This window comes from Grammomys surdaster, unplaced genomic scaffold (assembly GCF_004785775.1).
Source record: "Grammomys surdaster isolate TR1022 unplaced genomic scaffold, NIH_TR_1.0 310, whole genome shotgun sequence".
NCBI lineage: Eukaryota > Metazoa > Chordata > Mammalia > Rodentia > Muridae > Grammomys > Grammomys surdaster.
The window spans coordinates 1,009,644-1,029,557 of record NW_021604729.1 but is presented as its reverse complement, the minus strand read 5'-3'; the positions used below and the strand labels follow the sequence as shown (position 1 = coordinate 1,029,557).

Sequence of the window (19,914 nt, the reverse complement as noted above, 5' to 3'; positions counted from 1 at the left end):
TACTCATTCATTTGAGCATTAGTGTTGACCCCTGTGAAGTCAAAGCCAGGTCACTTCTGCCTGCCCTCACCCCTCAGTGTCACCAGGCTATGACAACATTTAGTAAGGCTACGTGCACTGCTGAGTGCAAGGTGTTACTGTCTCATCAGTGTGGCACTCAGCTGAGGTCAGGGTGGTGCACGGGGAGAGTGGTCTTGCAGATACCTGAAGGATGGTGAGGCCTCTGGAATGTTAGAAGATAGCTGATGTGTAAGGGTAGACAGAGCAGGTTTCCATGCCAGGGTTCATGTCCACCAGCTGCATCCCATCAGGTGTCACTCTTGCTCTCTGAGCCCCACTTTCTTTACTTGTAGGAGGCTGAACATGATGCTTCCTCCTGCGAGTGTTTGTAAGGCTAAAGGATATGATGTTTGCAGAGCTCTTAGTACGGTGCTTAGCATATAATAAGTGCTCAATGAATGGTACTAGATAGCTTTACTGTAATTAAAGTAAATTGACTTCACTCCTTCCCTGAATTCAGAGAAGCTGTGGTTCAGTATTGTCTTTGGTGATTTCATCTGCTTTGCTTTGTTTGTTCATTTAGAAGTAGGGTTTCAGGTATCCCCAAACTGCTCTCCTGATCCTCCTGCCTCCACATTCTGAGTGACAAATTACACGTGTGCACCATTATTCCTCATTTGTGATGTGCTGAGAACCAGACCTAGGACCTGGTGCATGTTAAGCAAGCATTCTACCAGCTGAGCTGTGCCCCAGCTCCCATCCCTGCTTTTAGTTTTGGGTGATTGCGGGAGTTTCTTCAGGCAGCCAGGCTAACTTCAAACGATCCACAGAATCACCAAACACAACTACTTTTTAAAGAGCCTCCCACCTGTAGACTAGGAGTGTCTTGTGGTTATAGCCTCACCAAACTCCTCAGTTTTTTTCTTGGGAAGGGCTGTGAGAAGTTTCTCACTCAGATAGCTGTGAGGTAAGAAGCCTCTGCCCTGAGGGAAGCAAATTATAGGCGTTTTCTGACCAAGCAGCGGGAGGAAAGGTTGATGTTTGTCAGGTTAACACCACCCACCACCTGGAGGAGGAAATAGCAAGTTTTGCTTGGTACAGTTTGGTCATCCAATTCAGACTGCATTGTGACTGGGGCAGCATGGTATCCAACCAGACCAGGACAAGGACAGACAAGTTGGAGCATGCTTATGTTGGGCAATGATGCAAGCTCCGCGTGCCAGATTGCCCTGGGAGCGGTGAGGGGGCGGCGGGGGCCAGGCCGTCTGCCGCTTCTTCCCTGTGCACCCTGCATCGCCACTGGGGACCTTCTGTGCTCCTGCTCTGAGTGCAGGTTCCAAGAATGCCACCAGGAGGCAGTGTGGCAGACTGCACTAGAGGGAAGTGGGTGTGGTCTTTTTATTAGCGGAGAGACTTGTGACTTGCTGGGACTGTACCATCTAAAGAAAAGGAGTTCTGGAGATCTTCTCGTGGCTTCAGCTGGGGTTTAGTCAGGAAGGAACTGACAAAGAGAGAGCTACAGCGCTGTAATTGTGAGAAGGTTCCAGTCTCTTGAGTCTTCCTCTATAGGAACAATGAGACGGGCGGTGTAGAGGAGGCCACAGTTCTGAGACGGAGGAGTGTTCAGCACCAAGGACAGGGAAATCAGGGCCACTTCTGTTTCAGTACCACGGGCAGCACCAAAGCACCCTGTCACTCAGTCCTTCAAATCACTAACTAACCCTGTGACCGATATCTTGTAACATAGTGAAATAACACACGAGAGGGAATCTCAGACACCCTAAGTTCTAGCGACAAGGCTGAGAACAGAGAGGTGAGTGAGTAGCCCAAGGTCACACAGCTGATGAGTAGTAGCGCTGGTTTCAGATCCCCACCAGCGAGGAGTCCCTCTCTAGCTACCTTTTTCCTTCTTAAACATCTCTGGAAGCTGCTTCACATAACGTTGCATCTTCAAGAGCCCTTGAGCTGGCAAAGATTAAGTGTACTCCCCTCCCCCCACGCAAAACCCTGGCTGAGGATTTGAAATTCAGGATGGATGAGTCCTCTCTCCTGTGGCCTTCGTGGCTCCAAGCCTCAGGTGGGAGGAAGTCAGAGAAGGACAGGTGCCCTTCCTGGCCCATAAGAAAGCCTATAGCCTGGGGAGGTAGAGTTGAGTCATCGGTACTGAGGAGCTGTGCAGTGCTCTGAGATCCTCCAATGAGATACAATGTAGCGTTCCAACCCCAGCCTCTGTGCTGCCGTGTATTATTAATAACAATAAGATGCTGATTTAGGCCAAGGCACAACAATGCATTATTCATAGGAGTAACTAGTGGTCAAGGCTCGTACTTAATCATAACACATCCCTGATCCTGCCCCGCTCCACACTCCTCCTAGAGAGGCCCTTCCAGCGAGCTCCTCCTTTCTTGGGTTCCTGCTGCTCTGATGGATGCGATCATTTTCATGGCTACCCAGGCAGCTCATCAGCTCTGGGAACAAGGTGGCCAGGGAGAGCAGCAGGTTCCCGGATAACTTGGCTAGATACCCTGCACGGATCTGACACTTGAACCTGTCCATCCTGAATGGCCTTGATCCTGATGGCTTGATCCTTGATTCTGGCCTCGGCAGATCTTTGTGATCTACAGATGGCCTGTCTCCCCTCCTATTCTTTTGAGGCTGAAAGCCAGCACTCAAAGCAATTCCAGGCCTCCCTAAGCCAGGAATTGTGGGAGGTGAGGGTGGCTGCGGTGTGGTGAGGAGGTTACTGGACAGAAGATGCCCTTATGACCTCCATTAAGTGCGGTAATGGATGTGAAACCTTTGGTAAACTGTCCAGCACTTCACAAACTGTTCTACACAGTACAAATGTGAGCCATTATTCCCCAGGCCATGATGATGTCTGCCAGAAGAGAGAGCAGAAATAGGGAAGGCGTGGATAAGACCCTGTAACTCGCCAGGCCTCACCCCTGATGAGGACTCTGAGTGTTGTGCATCCTGACATGTTCCTATCCAGTTCTTGCTGGACCGGCTCCTGGCCCATCCGGATAATCCTTCATTCGCTGTTTACTCACTTGGCACCTCTTCTGAATTCTAAACTGTCTGCATGCAGCCGGCCTCTGCGGCCCCTGCCAGCATGCTCACCCTAGCTCACTCACGCATTATCTGTTTTTATTACAGTCAAGGCTGAGAAAGCTTGCTTGTGTTAAGCCCCTATTTTCAGTTACTTGTAACTTTCCAAAACAATTCACCTCAGGCTTTCTCTTGTTCTTGCCCTAGGTGAGTCCCAAAGTATTGTGAGCTCCTCCAGTGCTGCCTGAAGGACACTCAGAGAAGTTGTCCAGGAGGGGATGGGGGAGGGTCAAGATCCAGCTTTCCTTGTAAAGGCATGCTGGGCTCTCTTCCCTTCTTTTTCCTTTTCTCTTCTCCTACCCTTCTCATTTTCTTTTCCCCTTGCAAAGAAAGAGCTGCCAGCCTCCAAGGTGGGTGGCCTGGAAGGAGGAGTTTCAAAGTGAAGAGAGGACATAAAATTCTACCGAATGCCAAGCAGCAGGGTTTTGCCTGCCTGCTTGGGCTTCAGGGTTTGGCTCAGTGGTTCTGTCTTTGTTTCTCACCACTTCCTGTCTTTCTGATGTGTACTGTGGTTGGAGGAAGAAGGGAGGTGACAGAAGCACCCCAAGTGTCCTTTCTCCATGTCCACATCACCTACCTCAGGCTGGTAGGCTCAGCCTACTTGTAAATGCTACACACACCCCAATTTCCATATGCTCAGCATACACTTGCAGGGGTCTTCATGTGGAGAGCCCCAACTTCAGCTTTCACTGCTTCCCATCTTAAACATCATCCCGGGGGCTGAGGGAAGCACTGCATAGTACAGGATCAGGTGGGCAGAGGTGGGCTCAGGATGGAAAGGTGCTGGCAGCCGTAGACCCAACCACCCCAACATTCTGTACTCACTCTCACTCACTCATATTCTCTCTCTCTTCCTCTCTCTCTCTCCCCTTCTTCCCTCCCCTTCTCTCACTCCCTCTTTCCTTCCTTCTTTCCTTCCTTCTTTCCTTCCTTTCTTCCTTCCTTCCTTCCTTCCTTCCCTCCTCCCCCCCACAGTGGCTGTGCCCTAATCAGTACCAATGATGGAGCTCTCGGCACATACTCAGAGTGCTCTGTTCTTTCCACTCCCAACTAGCCCAGCTCCAACATCTGGCCCCCAGATTCTTCTGGGTTCTTCTGACCCTCTACCGACTGAAAGTGCTTTATCAGGCCAGCACCTGGGGGAAGACTTGTAGGCAACATATGCTAGAGGGGTGTGTGAAGTGCTGAGGAAACTCAGCCACGGCTCCTCCTGGGCAGTCCATGAGAAGGAGACCTATCTTAGTGTATCTATTGTGATTTAAAAAAAACCACCATGATGTTGGGGAGGAAACAGTTTATTTTTATCTCACAGGTCTATAGCACAGTTCATCATTGAAAGAAGTCAGGGTGGGAACGCAAATCAAGAACCTGGGGACAGAAGTCATAGAGGGACACTGTTTTACCGGCTTGCTCTCTGTGACTTGCTCAGCTTGCTTTCTTGTACCATCTAGGACTACCTCCCAGGGGATGGCACCACAGTGGTCTGGGCTCTCTGACATCAATCATTAATTAAGAAAATGCCCCACAAGCTTGCCCATAGGCCGGTCTGGTGGGGGCAATTCTCAGTTGAGGTTCCCTATCCTTCGATTCTAGCTTGTGTCCAGTAGACAAAAAAAAAAAAATATCTAGCCAGAACAAGCCCTTTTACTAACTTCCCTATCCGGTGTCCAGTCTCTTTCTTTTCGCTCTAACCATGGACTGTTTTAAGAAACAGCATCCCTAAAGTAGAACAGAAGAAAGCCATAGGACATAGGTCCTGAAGACCTCAGATCCCATCCTGCTTTTGTCTCTCTTCCAGGGCAGGCTCTGAGTCCTTCTGGCTCTCAGTTCCCTTCACTGTAAAATGGGCATAAGAAATGTACTTTCATCAGGTGTAGTGGCCTCATACCTTTAGTTCCAGAACTCAGGAAGCAGAAGCGGGTGGGTCTTTACGAGTTTGAGGCCAGTCTGGTCTACATATTGAGTTCTAGGACAGCCAGAGCTATACAGAGAAACCCTATCTCATACACACTCCCCAAAGGAGATTTACTTTCAAATAAGTACTCGGGGCTGTGGACCTAACTCATGTTATCAACAACTATTACTGAAAGTACTTGGTAAGATCAATGACATGCAAGCTGGGGATGCCAGAAGGAGCATCCAGGAAAGGAGACAGTCCAGGTTAAGATGAGAAGGAGTAGGCACAGACAGTATGGTTGTCACCATCTGAGTACAAATGTGAGTGAATTTTGGTGGGGGACCCTGTGTATAGACTTCTGGTGGACCCCATAGCCCCCCTATAGCATGATCTGTGCTACATGAGCAATAAGAAGACAGGACTTTACCTCCATGGCCTTGGTTGAGGGAACAGGTCTATGCTCAAGAAAAAGGAATGACATAGAAAGTCAGTTAGTTCTTCTTGGAGAAAGACATTGCTTTGTCCTTGGGGAGGGCTTCCTGAGGGAAGTGGGCTTTCCTGGAACAGGATGGTTGCAAGCATTTATTTAGTAATTATCTCCACAGCATCTCTGTGGATGTTTCACTGCAGAGATTGTGGATCTGGGGTCTCAGCCCTCCAGGTACTCCCAGCATGGAAAGGATAGGGAGAGCTAATTATGAGAGATCTGACGAGAGCCATATAGAGAGCTCATCCACAAGGTAAGCTACCATAGTTCCAGTGTGTAGAAAGGCTTATGGGAGGGCTGGAGAGATAGCATAGCAGTTAAGAGCACTGGCTGCTCTTCCAGAGGACTTGGGTTCAAGTCCCAGTACCCACATAGCAGCTCACAATTGTAACTCCAGTTCCAGGGGATCCAACACCTTCACACAGACATACAGGCAAAAAAACCACACAGGGAAAACACTGTCTCATGTGAAATAACAATAAACAACCTTTAAAAACTCAAAAAGTACAAGAAAGAAAGAAAGAAAGAAAGAAAGAAAGAAAGAAAGAAAGAAAGAAAGACAGACTGAAAGACTGACTGACTTATGGGAGGCATACAGACCATCTTTGGTCAAGTGTCTTGAAGAAAAGACTGTAAAGAACAGCCATCCAGAGAACTTGACACAAACCTAGACATATCTAGAAAGGGGTAATCTTGATTAAGAAAATGCCTCCATCCAGATTTCCTGTAGGCAAGTCAATAGACCATTTTCTTATTGATGTGTGAGGGCCCAGTCCACTGTGGGTGGTACCACCCCTGGGCAGATGGTCCTGTGATACATAAGAAAGCAAACTGAGCAAACCAAGGAGGAGTAAGCGTGGAAGCAGCATTCATCCATGGCTTCTGCTTCCTTTTCTACCTTGAGTTTTTTGCCTTGCTTGAGTTCCTCCCCTGACTTCACTGATAGAGTGGTACCATGGTGCTAGAAAGTGTAAGATGAAATAAACCTTTTCTTCCTCAAGTTGATTTTGGTCATTGTCATGATCACAACAATGGAAACCTAATGAAGACATCATGCAAAGCCTCCCAGGCAAAGCCTCCCAGGCATGAAATGACTGGCCTGGGTACATGTGTGAAGGAGGGAAATGGGTGTGGCTAGGCAGTACCGTAGAGCATCTCTCCTGACATCCATTCTCTCAGAGGGAGGTCATAGTAGCAGGATGGGAATGCATGGGCTCAAGGATGTTGGTTCTCCAGGCCTCTGCTTCTTCCTCTATCGGCTGGGGATATTAAATAGGGTTCTAGAGATAGAATGCAGAAACTCCCTGGTGTGGTATCTGCCACACTAGGTGTCTCCAATGACTGATAGCTATCATTCAGTCCTGACAGCACCACACCAGGAGGGTGCAGGACGGATGATCAGCATTGAAAGGGAGAGCACTGAGACCTACTGTGGGCCTTGCATGGGTTATGGATGTGGACTGCGATGAGACTGGGGATTAAACCCAGATCTTGAGCTTCCAAGAAGCCTTACTATACCTACTCTGCTGTACCTCGGAAGGAAGGAGGAGATACTATGTGAGTGGACAGATGACAAACAACTCAGGAGTGAGAATCCCAGGCCAGGGGCAGCACCTGAAAGCCCAGGCCTCATGAGTGATGGAGTGGGCCAGACATCTGCAGTGTACCTGGCCATGTGTATGCATGCATGTGTGTGTGTGTGTGTGTGTGTGTGTGTGTGTGTAAGCACGAATATCTGTGTCAGAGATGAGTTTCTGTGTTGTGTGTGTACATGAGAGATCTGCAGTGCCTGTATCTGTGTTCTTTGTGCATATACCTGCCCTCCCCCTACAAGGCAGCCAGTGAGCTTGCCCTCAGAAGTCCACTTGCCTCTCAAGCAGCCTCCCCAGGGCATCCCAGCAGCCCGCAGTCCTGTTTGATTCTGTTCATCCATAAATCATGGCTTGCTGAAGAGATGAGAGGCAGTGGAACCAAAGCTTTACCAAGGACTGCACTGTGTCTGCAGTTCACACCTGAGGCCCAGCCTGGCTTCCAGCTATTGCCCCTGCCCCACATCTCCCATGTCCCAGCCCTGACCCTTCTATTCCAGAAACACCCAGTGATGCCTGCTGTCATTAAGAGTCTACAGGACTACATCCTGGGGCAGGGGGTACATAAGCATGCTAAGAACCCAATAAAATGTGAGCTTTGGCCTCTGCTAACCTGGGGGGAAACGAGAATGGACCCATTCAGGGTTTCATTCAGTTCTCAGTGAGCCCAGCTCCCTGCCCCAGATATCTCTGGTCCACGGCACAATGCAGTAATGCTATGATAATAGCCAGCATTTACTGCTTACTCTGTGTCAGGCACTGTGCTAAGCACATTATATGTGCTAATTCCTGTTACTCTCAGTAGTCCAAGGAAAACTGTGCTATTATTAGCCCTGGCTCACAGGTAGAGAAACCAAGGCATGCAGGGATTAGGTCACATGGCTTGGACGAGTCTGAGCCAAAATGTGAGCCCAGAAGTCTGATTCTAGAGCCACAGCACTTAATCACTACACTCTAAAGGATGTTGCCGGCGCAGCGTAATGGGAACACTGAAGCAGATGACATCAGTTCTCATTGGGTAGATGAAGGAAGGCTCCATGGAGCTGTTTTCATCAGGATCTTGACAACTCAAGGGTCTGTAGGGCAAAGTTTGGTACGGAGAGAGAATAAACACGGTCCTGGTTCAGAATGTGCGTGAATGCCCTTGTGTGTGTGTGTGTGTGTGTGTGTGTGTGTGTGTGTGTAGAAGAGAGAGGCTCTGAGACTGTCACTGACGCCTCTCCCATCTCTTCCCTTCTATCCTGTTTGGGTGACAAATGAGATAACATATGCAGGCATTGAACACATTCAACAAATATTTACTGAGCACGTCTTTGTGTGTCACCAAGGATACTGCAGTGCGTGTAGCACTGACAGCCTCTGTCTTCACAGGTCCTGAAGTATAGTACACAGTGGGTGCCTAATAAATGGAAGCCTCCCAGGGCTAGTCTTACTCCTAGAGGCCTGGGAGTCTTCCTAATTGATTCTTCCAAACAGTATTTATTGAACACCTACTATATACCAGGTTTCACCCTCCATGATGGAATGGTGTTATGTAAGGAGCTAACCTTTACCCCACTGGAGCTTATCTACTAGAGAGCTCTATGCACAGGCAGCTGGGCCCCTTCAGAGAGAGTCTACCTCCTTAGTCCTCCTTTCTTTCAGGTTTGCTTGGGAGTGGTATGGACAGGAAGGCAGGATTCAGTTTCATTGTGTATACTGAGCTCCCATGTGGTGACTTGCCCAGCACAGGCCTGGGCAGAGGGGCGGCAACATTCCTGAGCCCTTATCTCCCTCCCTGGACAACCCTACAGTTGGCCCAACAGGCTGGTCTGCTTAGTTCCTGGCTTGCTCTGCCTCCCAGGTCTCCCAATGTCATCTGTCTGCCCTTGTCTTTGTCTCACCCCTGGGGACCCGGGATGTCTCCTCTGTCCAAGGAGAGGTCGTGGAACTCCGCCCTGGGCATAGGCTGACAAGGGCTGCAACGTTTCTTTCCTCAAATGTTAATGTGCTGACGTTAAGGGGACTTGAAACCATGCATGTCATCTGAGGAAGGGATAGAAAGCTAGGGCGGCTTTGCCTGGAGAAGACTTGAAGGGGACATGAGAACTGTCGGCAGGGATTCAGAGGCCTGTCATGTGGCAGAGCAGCCCTAGGGCAGGCTGGGGACTGTGGCTGCAAGTTCCAGGGAAACAGATTGGACTCAGCACAAGCTACAGCAGCCTTCTCAATGGTGTCTGCAGGAGAGCCAGCCTCCTGCAGGAACAGCTCCCTGTTGCCACCAGGGCTATCCAGAGGGGATCATGCATCATGGGGCCTGACTCTGTGACTTCCAAGGTCCCTCACAGCCCAGGGACACAGTGACTCCATCCTCCAGGAATGATTCCTTCTGGCTGGCAGGCTGAGAACACGCTTGTGCCCCTTGATGGTAACAGCACTTAAGGGCATGCTGGCCAAGGACACCTTGTCACTTTAATTTCCAACATCAGTGCAATCTGTAGTGGCAAGCGTTTGTTTCACTCTGCCTTGAAGGGCTGTGCAAAGGATGCTGAGGGGTCTGAGAGATCTTGTGGGGGAGGGGTCTGCTCCTTGAAAGATAATAGCATCCACGCTGCAGGAGACCCTTGAGCCACCATTCCAGAAGGAGTCAACTTTGCTCAGCATCCCCTTCTTCAAATGTAATTTTCTACAAAAGCCCAAGATGTAAAGCCAAGGGAAATGATGCTGATTTGATTGAAGAGGGCTTGAGCCTTCTCTGCTCAAAATCTACCTCTACAGCCCCCAAACGAGTCCAGGGAACACTGGGTGTTCCAAAGAGCACACTCTGAGAACCACAAACCAATATCCAAGACAAAGAGTATGGACTCTGAGCCAGACTGTCTAGGCTTGAACATCAGTTCTCACCCACTAGCTAAGAAACTGAACATAATGTCCAGCCCCTCTAAGCCACAGTTACACTATCTGTAAATTGAAACTAATTTATAACATTTATCTCATTTGTTGTCATGAAGATAATATTGTCCCTATAGGTGAAGTGCCTCTGAGTTAGGAAAGGTCAACTCTTTCACATAGATGACACTGGGGTCCCAGACATCAGGGTTTGTCCAGAGCTCATGTCCTGCACATAGGGGGTTGCCTATGATGTGGAATGAACAATTGGTACAGGAGTGGACTTTGTAGGCCGACAGGAGGGGTGCTGGGGAAGGCTGTGTGAGGGTGACATTTCCTGGGAGGTCTCAGAAGTTGGTTTGACCCAAACAGCCTTCTAGAAAGAGTGGGTAGTAAATAGAACCCCCAGGGTGCTACAAGTGGTGGTGGGAGGGAGCCTAGGGGCCTGAGAACTGAGAATGACCACCCAGCCCTCCTCTGTGAGGCCTCTATACAAGAGAGACCCAGAGGAGAAGAGAGGCAGAAGCTAAAACCACAGGAACCAGGACCAGACTGATATCGGCAACTCTTAATTACCACAATCGCTGGCACCGAGAAACCCATGCGGCTCCTCTGTAAATAAACTGCATCCTCTTGATTTAGGACACATCCCCGTGCACACATATTTAGAGCTCATGTATGCTCCTTGTTGCTTTTTCTCCGTTCACTCCCCCACATGGTCATTTTTGGTCCAGGTTTTGCATTCCGTACATTTGTTTTGGGCTAATGTTTACAACCCCCTGTGAGGAAGACAGGGGAGGCTGTTAAATATGCATTTCTAGAGGAGAAAACTGAGCCCCAGAGTTAAGAAACAGGATCTGAGCAGAAACCTGGGGTTTTCCTCTTACAGTGGGTCTCCACCCCTAAAGTAAGAGACCCCAGAATGCATAAGATTGCACTTTAAGTGGCTTTTGTGAGCTTCTGTGTCCTTACAAATAACGCTGAGTAGGCTGGAGCCAACAGAGATGAGAATGTAGGAAGCAAGCCTGGGGAGGCTAGGATGGAGCTGAGACCAGGAGAGGGCTTGCAGCCCAAGGAATTTGAGTTAATGTGGGCAGAATATTCCAGATACTCCCATTTGATTACACATGTCACTATTGAGTCTTAGCCAAGCTCTTAAGGAAGTCTGATGATGCTCAGAAGGCAGGTGTCCTTTGGACCCATTTGCTGTTCAGAATTAAGTGTGACACATGGAAGCACAAGGCCACACGGAAGGAGTGGCTGTTCTAGAGTCATTGATGCACCTAAGGGGCACATGTGTCCTCTCGAGAGTGACACACAGATAGAATCACCAAGCAATGTGTTTCTTCCATTTGTACAGATGAAGAAGCTGAGGCACTGAGCAGGGAGGGGCTTCCCAGGTACAGGCTGCGAGAAAAAGTAAAGCTGGGAATGGGAAGTACCAGAAAGAAGGGGTGGGGGAAGGGTGATTGTTCCGGTGGCTCTAGGATAGAGAGTGGCTCTGGCCCATAAAGCTCTGACTGTGTGTGTCCTCCTCAGGGGCGCCCTCCCGCGATGTCCTGCTGGTCTCTGCAATCATCACCGTCAGCCTTAGCGTCACTATCGTCCTCTGCGGCCTGTGCCACTGGTGTCAGCGCAAACTGGTGAGGCTCTTGTTGGGAGACCCTTTGGGGCCGGGCCTGACATCTCATCGGCTATCCTGCAATTACTGGCTACTGAATTCTATGGAGTGGCTAATCAGAGACCTGTCTGCTCACAGTCAGGGACATGTGCACAGAATCTCACACCACAAGCTTGCACATCCTCACCCCCTTTCTTTGCCTGGGTCCAGGTCCTTTTACACCCGGGAGGCATACACCGGGGAATAATTAGCAGAGCACTACATAGGAGCGTGCACTCACATGCCCCATCTCATGCATAAAGAACTGCAGGCACACACGCGCAGACTAAGAATTGAGGCCCCTGGAACCCTGGTGAGTCGCATCTTCCTTTTCCCTCCCCACGCCCCAGTGGGCGTGGCCAAGACACATAGCCTTCTGACCAATGAGAAGGCACTGCCCGCCCCTTCCCACCCCCCCAGCCGCCTGCACATCCATCCTGATTCTCCTGGTTTGTACAAGCACAAACGGCTTCTTTTCATTTTTAACGAGGGCTGGGGAATTAACGAGCTGGATTAGACTATCAATAAGTAACGAGACTGTCAGGAGGGACATTCATCACCCGAAGGCGCCGGGAGCTAGAGCTGTGAGCTACTGGTTCCACCCAAACTCTGCAGCTAGGCAAGTGCTGCGGCCCTGCAGGACCCCGTCCAAAAGCACAGTAGGACTTGTGAGAGCTACAGGGAGCGATCTCGATAGGGGCCCTGAGATGTCCCAGGTGTAGGCAGGAATCAGATACCTCCCCACACACACACCCCTTACCCCCATCTCCACTCCATCTCAGAATGGAATGGTTGGGGACAGCATACCCAGAGGAACCATATGGAGCGACTGAAAGCTGAATCTTAGGCCCTTAGAGGGTAGGGGCCACATGCCCCCACACTCTTATAGGAAGAGAAGGTGGTAGACACCCTTGGGAAAGCATTTGAGGTCTGCTGAGGAAACCGTGGGGAGAACCTAAGAAGAGGATAACCCAGCACGGTTCCTTCAAGAGGGCAAATTCATTTACTGAGTGAACCTCTCCGTTCTGGAGCAGCTCCCACCCCTGGGGAAGAACCACAGGCTCAGCTCCCAGTATGAGTGTGACCTGTCCCCTGCTGTGGACAGCTAGCTGCCCTCCACTGTTCCTTGGTATACTGCCTCAAAATTCCAAAGGAGGAGCTGGAGGGAGTTGGGCTTTGTGCCTCTGTGTAGCAGTGTCTTCAGAGGCCATGGAAGTGGCTATTATGCACACACTGCAGCCTGGTGTGTGCCTTGTTGCCTTGTAGGACCACTTAGACCTTGTGAATGTGTTTGAAGGCAGAGGAAGAAGGCTGTGTGATCTGGTGATGTGTGTGTGTGTGTGTGTGTGTGTGTGCCGGGTAGGGGATGCATATCATTGTGTCAGATCCTTGTGTAACTGAGGTCTGCCCCATGTTCTAGACCCCTTGCATAAGCACTGTGCTGGTCTGAGTGTGTATTTGTGTATGCGAGTGAAGGCACTCTTTTCAAGACCAAAATACAAATGGCCTCATCCCACCACCACTCAACTCCAATGGGAACAGAGTATGAGACAGAGTAGGTAGGGACTTCTAGCACCCAGTGCCTTGGGCACCAGGGAGGTTCTGAACCAGCACCCTCTCTGGGCAGACCATACAGCGTCCTCCAACCAGAAACCTTCCCAGGGTTCCAGACCATACTCTGTCTCTCCGGACCGGTTCTTCATAGACCATTACTTTCTCAGTGCCCACCCCCTGCCCCAGAAATGCCACCCCAAATTCCTGGCACTATGGATCCCTGATGACAGGGCCCTTTTCACCCAGGCTATTTCCTTGGTCTTTAGAAGGAGTGTTAAAATGCTACCTCACAGACAGCAGCTGGGCCTTCCTGTCCCCTCAGCAACAGTGACACAATACCTTGACAGCCCAGATTCTATTTCCAAACATTAATAATATCCTTAATCTCTAACTGGCTTTTTCCAGATCATCCCAGCAAGCCTCCCCCCTCACAAGCAGGCTAGTGCCATTGGTCTCCTAGTATCTCTGGGACCTCACCAGGTTTTCAATGATTTGGGTTGTCCTATGAAATTCTCCCTGCCCTAGCCCAGTCCTACCCTGGATCCTGTCCCACATAGCAAGCACCTTGACTCCTGGTACAGAGTTAATCACTGCAATCAGCAGGAAAGGTTCTCTGAGCTTCAGAGTCTCTCCAAAATGTCCTGGGCCATCAAGACCTGCCAGGTCTTGTGTCTTGCCTGATCTTGAGAAAAGGGTAGCTGGGCATCCTTGGAAGAGGGTGCTAGCCAAGGCAAGGTCTCCTGCCAATACCTGAAAGAAAAAGGAGAAGGTGAAGGGATTTCCAAAGTTTCCCTCAGAAAGGCCCAGCCTCATACTGCCCAGATGTTGGGGAAGATCATGACTCCATTTCCTACCTGAGGTCCTTCCAAAAATAGCCCTTGGTGACCATGGCATGGCCCAACCCCTGATGGTCCCAGTCAGTATTGGGAATTGTTTGGAATTTGAACCTCTAAGTAATAAATGATTGGAGGAACCAGAGAAAGGTGAGGGAGGGCAGCTCTGTGAGCCTAGAAGGCCCAGCATCTCTGTATTTGAATTTGAAAGATTTGAGCTCAGGGAAATAGCCTGAGGCCCAAAGCCCTAGTGTTGCTGGGGACATGGGAGGGCACTTCAGGTTGGCGCTGCAAACTACCTGTAAATACCAGGTGCCACTCTAGGTGCTAGAGAGTAAACAGCCGTGCCTCTGTGGGGCTTTGTGCCCAGAGTATAAGATCTGACACAGATAAACAAGAGAAAGAGATGCTGTAAGGGACCAGGAGCCTCTTCTCCAGTGGACCCACCTGGTGACATTAAACCATTCCAGGAGGGAATAAAGAGAGGCCAGGGTGGGGGGACTTGGCCAGGGTTGACATGTAGCACTGTGGCCTTGCCATGCCTAAATCAAGGTACCCTGAGGTATACAGGTGCTGTGGGTAAAATGGAGAGAGGGCTCTGCACTCCACGTATTCCTGGGAGGTTTGCTGCAGTTTCCCCAGATTCCTGTGGCCATGCAGCTGCCAGGGGCCTGTGGGAGCGCGACCATGGCAGCTCTTCTTCTGTGTTTGGAAAGATGGAATAATTGACTGTTAGGCTACAGTGTTAGTGCACGTGAGGAAATGCTGAAGCATGCACGTGCATACTTAAATCAATGTGTCTGTATGTCTGTGTTTCCGTCTGTTTCCCTTCTACTAGGACAGGGCCAGTTAATACCCGATGGTAAAGGGGGCTGCAGGGCAGACCTGCAGGGCACCTGTCCAGCCTGCATCCTCAAACTGCCTGCACTATCCTGGGGCCTGGCCCAGACCTGAGGCCCATGGGGTGCTCGTGAGGACGCTTGGTAGCAGCCAGGAATGTTAATGGGGCTGGGCTCTGCATGAGCTAAATTTAGAAACCCAAGCCGAGAAGGTGAATGGTGCTCACCTTCCGAGCACAGACCTGGTCATTGCTTTTCTCCCTTACGCTGGTGGACCAGGATGCCCACCCCTGCCCTGCTTCTTTCCTGCTCACACTGGATTAAGCAACTCGGGGTTTTCCAGGAGCCAAGCTACCTTGGAACCCCTTGGAGCTCAGGAACCCTTGAGCTCAAATCTCCTTCTTCACAAAATGATCTCTTACAGAAGCCCTCTCCCTGTCTGTAGGGCACAAGGACCCCAGGAAGCCCCTAGGCAATGACCAACAACCCTGGCAAGCCCAGGCACGTGGCCTGCTCCCGCCCCCACCACTCACGTCATTGGCCACTGCCAACCTTGCCCTGCAGGATGCCGCCCCCACCATCTGGGGGTGGTGACGTGGACATTGTGACGTGGCCAGGCGCCTGAGAGCCGTCTGTCCACGGCAGAGGGAACTGTGTTTCTGGGAACCGGGCCAGAGGCCCAGGAGACAAGCAGACAGATACCTCAGATACCTGAGGGTCAGGCATGAAAGATTGCTTGTGGGCAGACACAGGTCCTAGAGCCCACACCAGGCCCAACCAGGAGACAGGTACCCCAGAATGGCAACAATCCCTCACACTGCCTCTGGGCTTTGTTGATATCTAGTCTATCTCCTTACCTCTAGATCTTCTGTTCTGGGGAGATGGGGACTGTCCAGATCTCCCCACACCCGAAGAATAACCCTGATACTGTCTCCACAGGGCAAACGCTACAAGAATTCCTTGGAGACGGTGGGCACTCCAGACTCGGGGCGTGGGCGCGGTGAGAAGAAAGCCATCAAGTAGGTGCCAGGCTGCCAGTTTGGGGGGTACACAGATAGCCCAAATGCGAGAAGCCCTTCTCCCTGTCCTCAGACACATATTTAGTATTGTCTTTACTTCCTGAGGTCATAGCCATGCCCACCCCCTTGGTCTCAGAACCCTGGATGGTCCCAGGGCCCCCCTTTTCTGCTTATGCTCCAGACCCTGAGACTTAGGAGAGACTATGTGCCTCATTAAGGCTGCCTCTCAAACACAGCTCTGTATATGTCATGCTGATTCTTCCTTCCAATCTTAATGTCACATACACTGTCCCCACCCACTCTAGCAGGCTCCTAGACTCTAGCCTCCTCTCCAATACCCTACTTTTGGTCTTGGAACCCCCTCTTCATAGACTGGGTTTCTTTCCTCACACTCCACTCATGTTCCCAGGGCAACTTGGAAAGGGTGGGAGACAAACCATGAGGACCCAGCCAGCCTCAGTGCTGAGTTCCAGGGAATTTGACCCATGGGGAGGGGCTCTGTCCTCCTATTGCATCATATCCCCCTTTAAGTCCTACTGATTGTATGTACCCTGCCTAGGGTTCTCTACTGAGATCTAAGAGCCTAGTCCATAGACCAAAACCACCTTGGCTGGCTCTCTGCTGAGAGTCACTAGGGGATAATAGAAAAGGCCCTGCCTACCTAGGCTCAGGCTCTGAGAACGGAGCTTTCTCCCCTTGCTCTCCATGGAGACCAAGTCTTCACAAGGAGTTCTGTCCAGCCCATCTTTCACTCTAAACTGGATGGGATCAAGCCTGCTGGCCAAGGGGCTTTGCCTGGAAGCTGAGCCCCCAGCTCTACCCATCCCCCCACCCCTGTCAACTCAAGAACCCCCCCCCCACTTCCACTGCCCTTACTCCTGCACCCCTGCACACCCTTGCACGCCTGCATCTCTCATTCTTCCCCTTGCTCCCCTATCCATTCCCGAGGGCTCCCTCCCTGCCCCTCCTCTTTTTTCATCTCTTACTCTGACCCTGTTTGGGACTTTAATAGAAGTCGTGGAGCGGTTGTCTGAGGTGGGGGGCGGTGAATAGAAGGGTGGACCAACTGAGGGCTTGGGTGGGTGGAAGGCTCAGAAGGAGACTACAGGGAGTCTTTGAAGCTGATTTTGGTTGCACGCTCTTCAAAGACAGGAGCTGGTGGGACTTGGAGTCTGTTTGCAGAACACAGGCTCTGAGCTTTCTGAAGGTGGGGGTTGAGGAGGATCATGTGAGGGGGGAGCAGGAGGCCACCTCCAGTGCAGGCTATCTGAAGCCTGGGTGAGGATGGGTGAACATACTCTTCCTAGACAGGGCACTCAGGACAAGGCAGGCGTCCTAGAAAGGGTCCTCCTCTAGCCAGCAAGGGAAAGGAGGGCATCAAGGCAGGAAGCAGGCTACAGACAGACCCAAAAGGACTCTCTAAGGCACAGTGAGGACACAGTGGGGACCCATTGTCCACAACCTGAGCCTGCTTCCACCTGACAGGCTGCCCTGAGCATAGAAGCCATTGCTTATGTGTATGTTCTTGTGTTCCCCAACCGGGGCAACTTATTTACCACACAACTCCCCACCACTGGCTTAGAACTTCCTCCAACGGAAGCATGTTGTCGAGGGTTCTGGAACACTGCATTTTTCAGCAGCTCTTTCCCAAACTGTTCCTTGGAGGACTTGTGCCTCTGAAATGATGAACACATCCAGGGGTTCACAGCCAACCCAGTCAGGTAAACACTGCATGCACCATCTCCCTTTGGGTGATACCGATGGCCACTGACACATTTAAGACTTCAGTAAAGGAACCAGTTTCCCCAACCTTCTTTTATGAGAGATCTTCTCTTTACAACACCATAGTAGAAATCCAAGTAGCCCCAGAACTCAGGGTGGGAGGAGAGCCTGGGATGATGCTGAGTGGATCTTGTCCTCTAGAACCTAGATTGGACAGAGACCTGGAGGGGACCGGAAAGGGGAGACTGCCAGCCTGCTTCCTTCCTTTAACACCTCATCCAGGGGCTCTCCATCCAAACAAGGTCTTGCTAGGGAGTGAAGCCGAAAGAGCATCTCTGAGAGGCATGAGATCTTTTGTAGAGAGAGCATTTCCCACTGGAGACTATTTTGCCTGCCTCCCCTACCCACTGCTCCTCCTGACTCTGTGAGCTGCCTCAGGGCCTGGAGTTGAACTTTGTGCAGAGACTCCCCTGTGAGACATTTCCAAAGAGTATCTCAACAGTGGCAGTAGCCTGGGAGAGTCGAGGCCACCATCTCCTCTGGGCCTATGGTGGCAGTCTAGCTTCTTATCTCATTTTCTTCCCCATTCCTGAATCTCAGAGGAGCATCAAAGTCAGGATGTAACATGAGAAGCAGCTCCCCTGAGAATAATTGATTCTTAGGGGAGAATGCCCCATGTTGCCAGGCCCCTAGCCATATTTCACCTCGCCTAAGCAGGGACACAGGCTAGACTTCTTCCCTGGGCTCTTACTCCAGCATCATTCCCATCACTGTGCATGGCGCCCCTCTAGAATGTGGCCTGGGGGCTACCTTTCTCCCTCAGTGAGCAGTCAGTCAATGCTCTTAACTGCTGAGCCATCTCTCAGCTCTCCCTCAGTGCCCAACCCTGTCACTTTGGGAGCCCAGGAAATTAACAAGCTGTATGTGGTTTCCGGACATCCAGGCCACGTCCTGCAGGAGCCCAGGATTCTGCCGCTACCTTATATCCCCACACAGAGATTCATCCACCCTTTATATTCTCAGCATGTCACCTGAGAAGGACACATCACCCAGAGGAGGGATGGTGGACTAGGGTAAGGACCCCTTTTAAACCCAACAGCTCCATCTTAGAAAGGGACAGAGTACAAACTTTGCAGTAGGCCAGGCCAAGTGTATACTGTGGACCCAAGGCTGGGCAGGTCCCATTGTCTTCACTGACAGAAGAGCTGGCACCTTTCACACAGGCCCTAGAACAAAGGGTTTTGATGACCCTCGATGACACTCTCTCTGAGGTCAGAGGCCAGGCTACCTCCCTTATGGGGAAGTCTCACCCAACTGTCTCAATCACCTTATTTGTCTCAAGTGGAACCTTCTGCTCACCCAGTCTCATGGAAGCCCTGCATTCCAGCCTCACCAGAAGTAGGAGAAGGCCTAGGGACGTGTTAGGACACTGGAGAGAAGATGGAAGAGGGAGAAAAGCCAATCATCTTTGATGGGAAACTGAGGCCAGAGAGAGAGACAGGGCCAGCTACCAGCAGCAGGACTTGCCTTACTTTCCAGCACCTTCTAACATTAAATTAGCATCTTCCCCTTCTCCCAGCATTCCCTTTGCCATCCAGGCCTTGTCTCCCACTTCCACCCACAACCTGACCCCCCTCCTTTCTCATGGTCTTTCTCTCTCCCACCAGCTTCCTAGGCACGAGACTCTCCCGTCTGCCTGCCTGCAGCTTGTCTCCTTCCTGTGCGGCTTCCCTGGCCAGCCTTCCAGTGCATGTGTGTTTGTATGAGTGTGTGTGCCTACATAGATATGCGAGTGCAAGGATGCCTGGCCCAGGCTACGGTGCCCATCCGCCCTCCTGCCTTTCTTCCTCTGCAGGAGCAGACCCTCGATGCCCCACCCTCTGTGTGCCCCCAGGGGCCCCACGTCCCTTCTGCCCCCGCAGGACTTGCAGTTCTGGTCTCTTCTTGTATCTCCCTGTTTTCTCCCCTCTCTCTCTGCCCCTCCAGCGACCTAGACAGAGACTTTTGGAATAACAATGAAAGCACAGTGCAGCAGAAATGGAGTTCCTATCCTCCCAAGGAGTTTATTCTAAACATTTCACCCTACGCCCCTTATGGCGACCCTCGACTGTCCCTCAAGTGAGTGACTTTACCTGGTTTGATCATATGTACTGAGTATCCGCGCACGCCCCACCCTTCCCCTCTCCGGCCCCCTCTCACTTCCTCTCCTGCTCATCTCCTTCCACTTTCCTCTCCATTCATCCCATGGGCAGGCTGGCCATGGAGACGAGCAACCCCTCCTGCCCCTTCGCCTTCCTATCCCTCACCTGTCACCTCTCCCAGGGCCAGCCATGCAGGA

The 19,914-nt window shown here is 51.1% G+C and overlaps 1 protein-coding gene across 3 annotated transcripts in view; it reads left to right on the top strand.

Moving 5' to 3' along the window:
* The window catches only part of Syt7 (synaptotagmin 7), a 61,380-nt gene that overhangs the window by 12,814 nt on the left and 28,652 nt on the right, over positions 1–19,914 (top strand). For 2 of the 3 annotated variants that reach the window (XM_028777510.1, XM_028777511.1), the window contains exons 2-4: positions 11,489–11,592; positions 15,775–15,854; positions 19,563–19,694. In XM_028777510.1, the coding sequence (XP_028633343.1) occupies positions 11,489–11,592; positions 15,775–15,854; positions 19,563–19,694 (316 nt within the window). The remainder of the gene's footprint in view (positions 1–11,488; positions 11,593–15,774; positions 15,855–19,562; positions 19,695–19,914) is intronic. The other variant, XM_028777512.1, reaches the window with a different exon arrangement.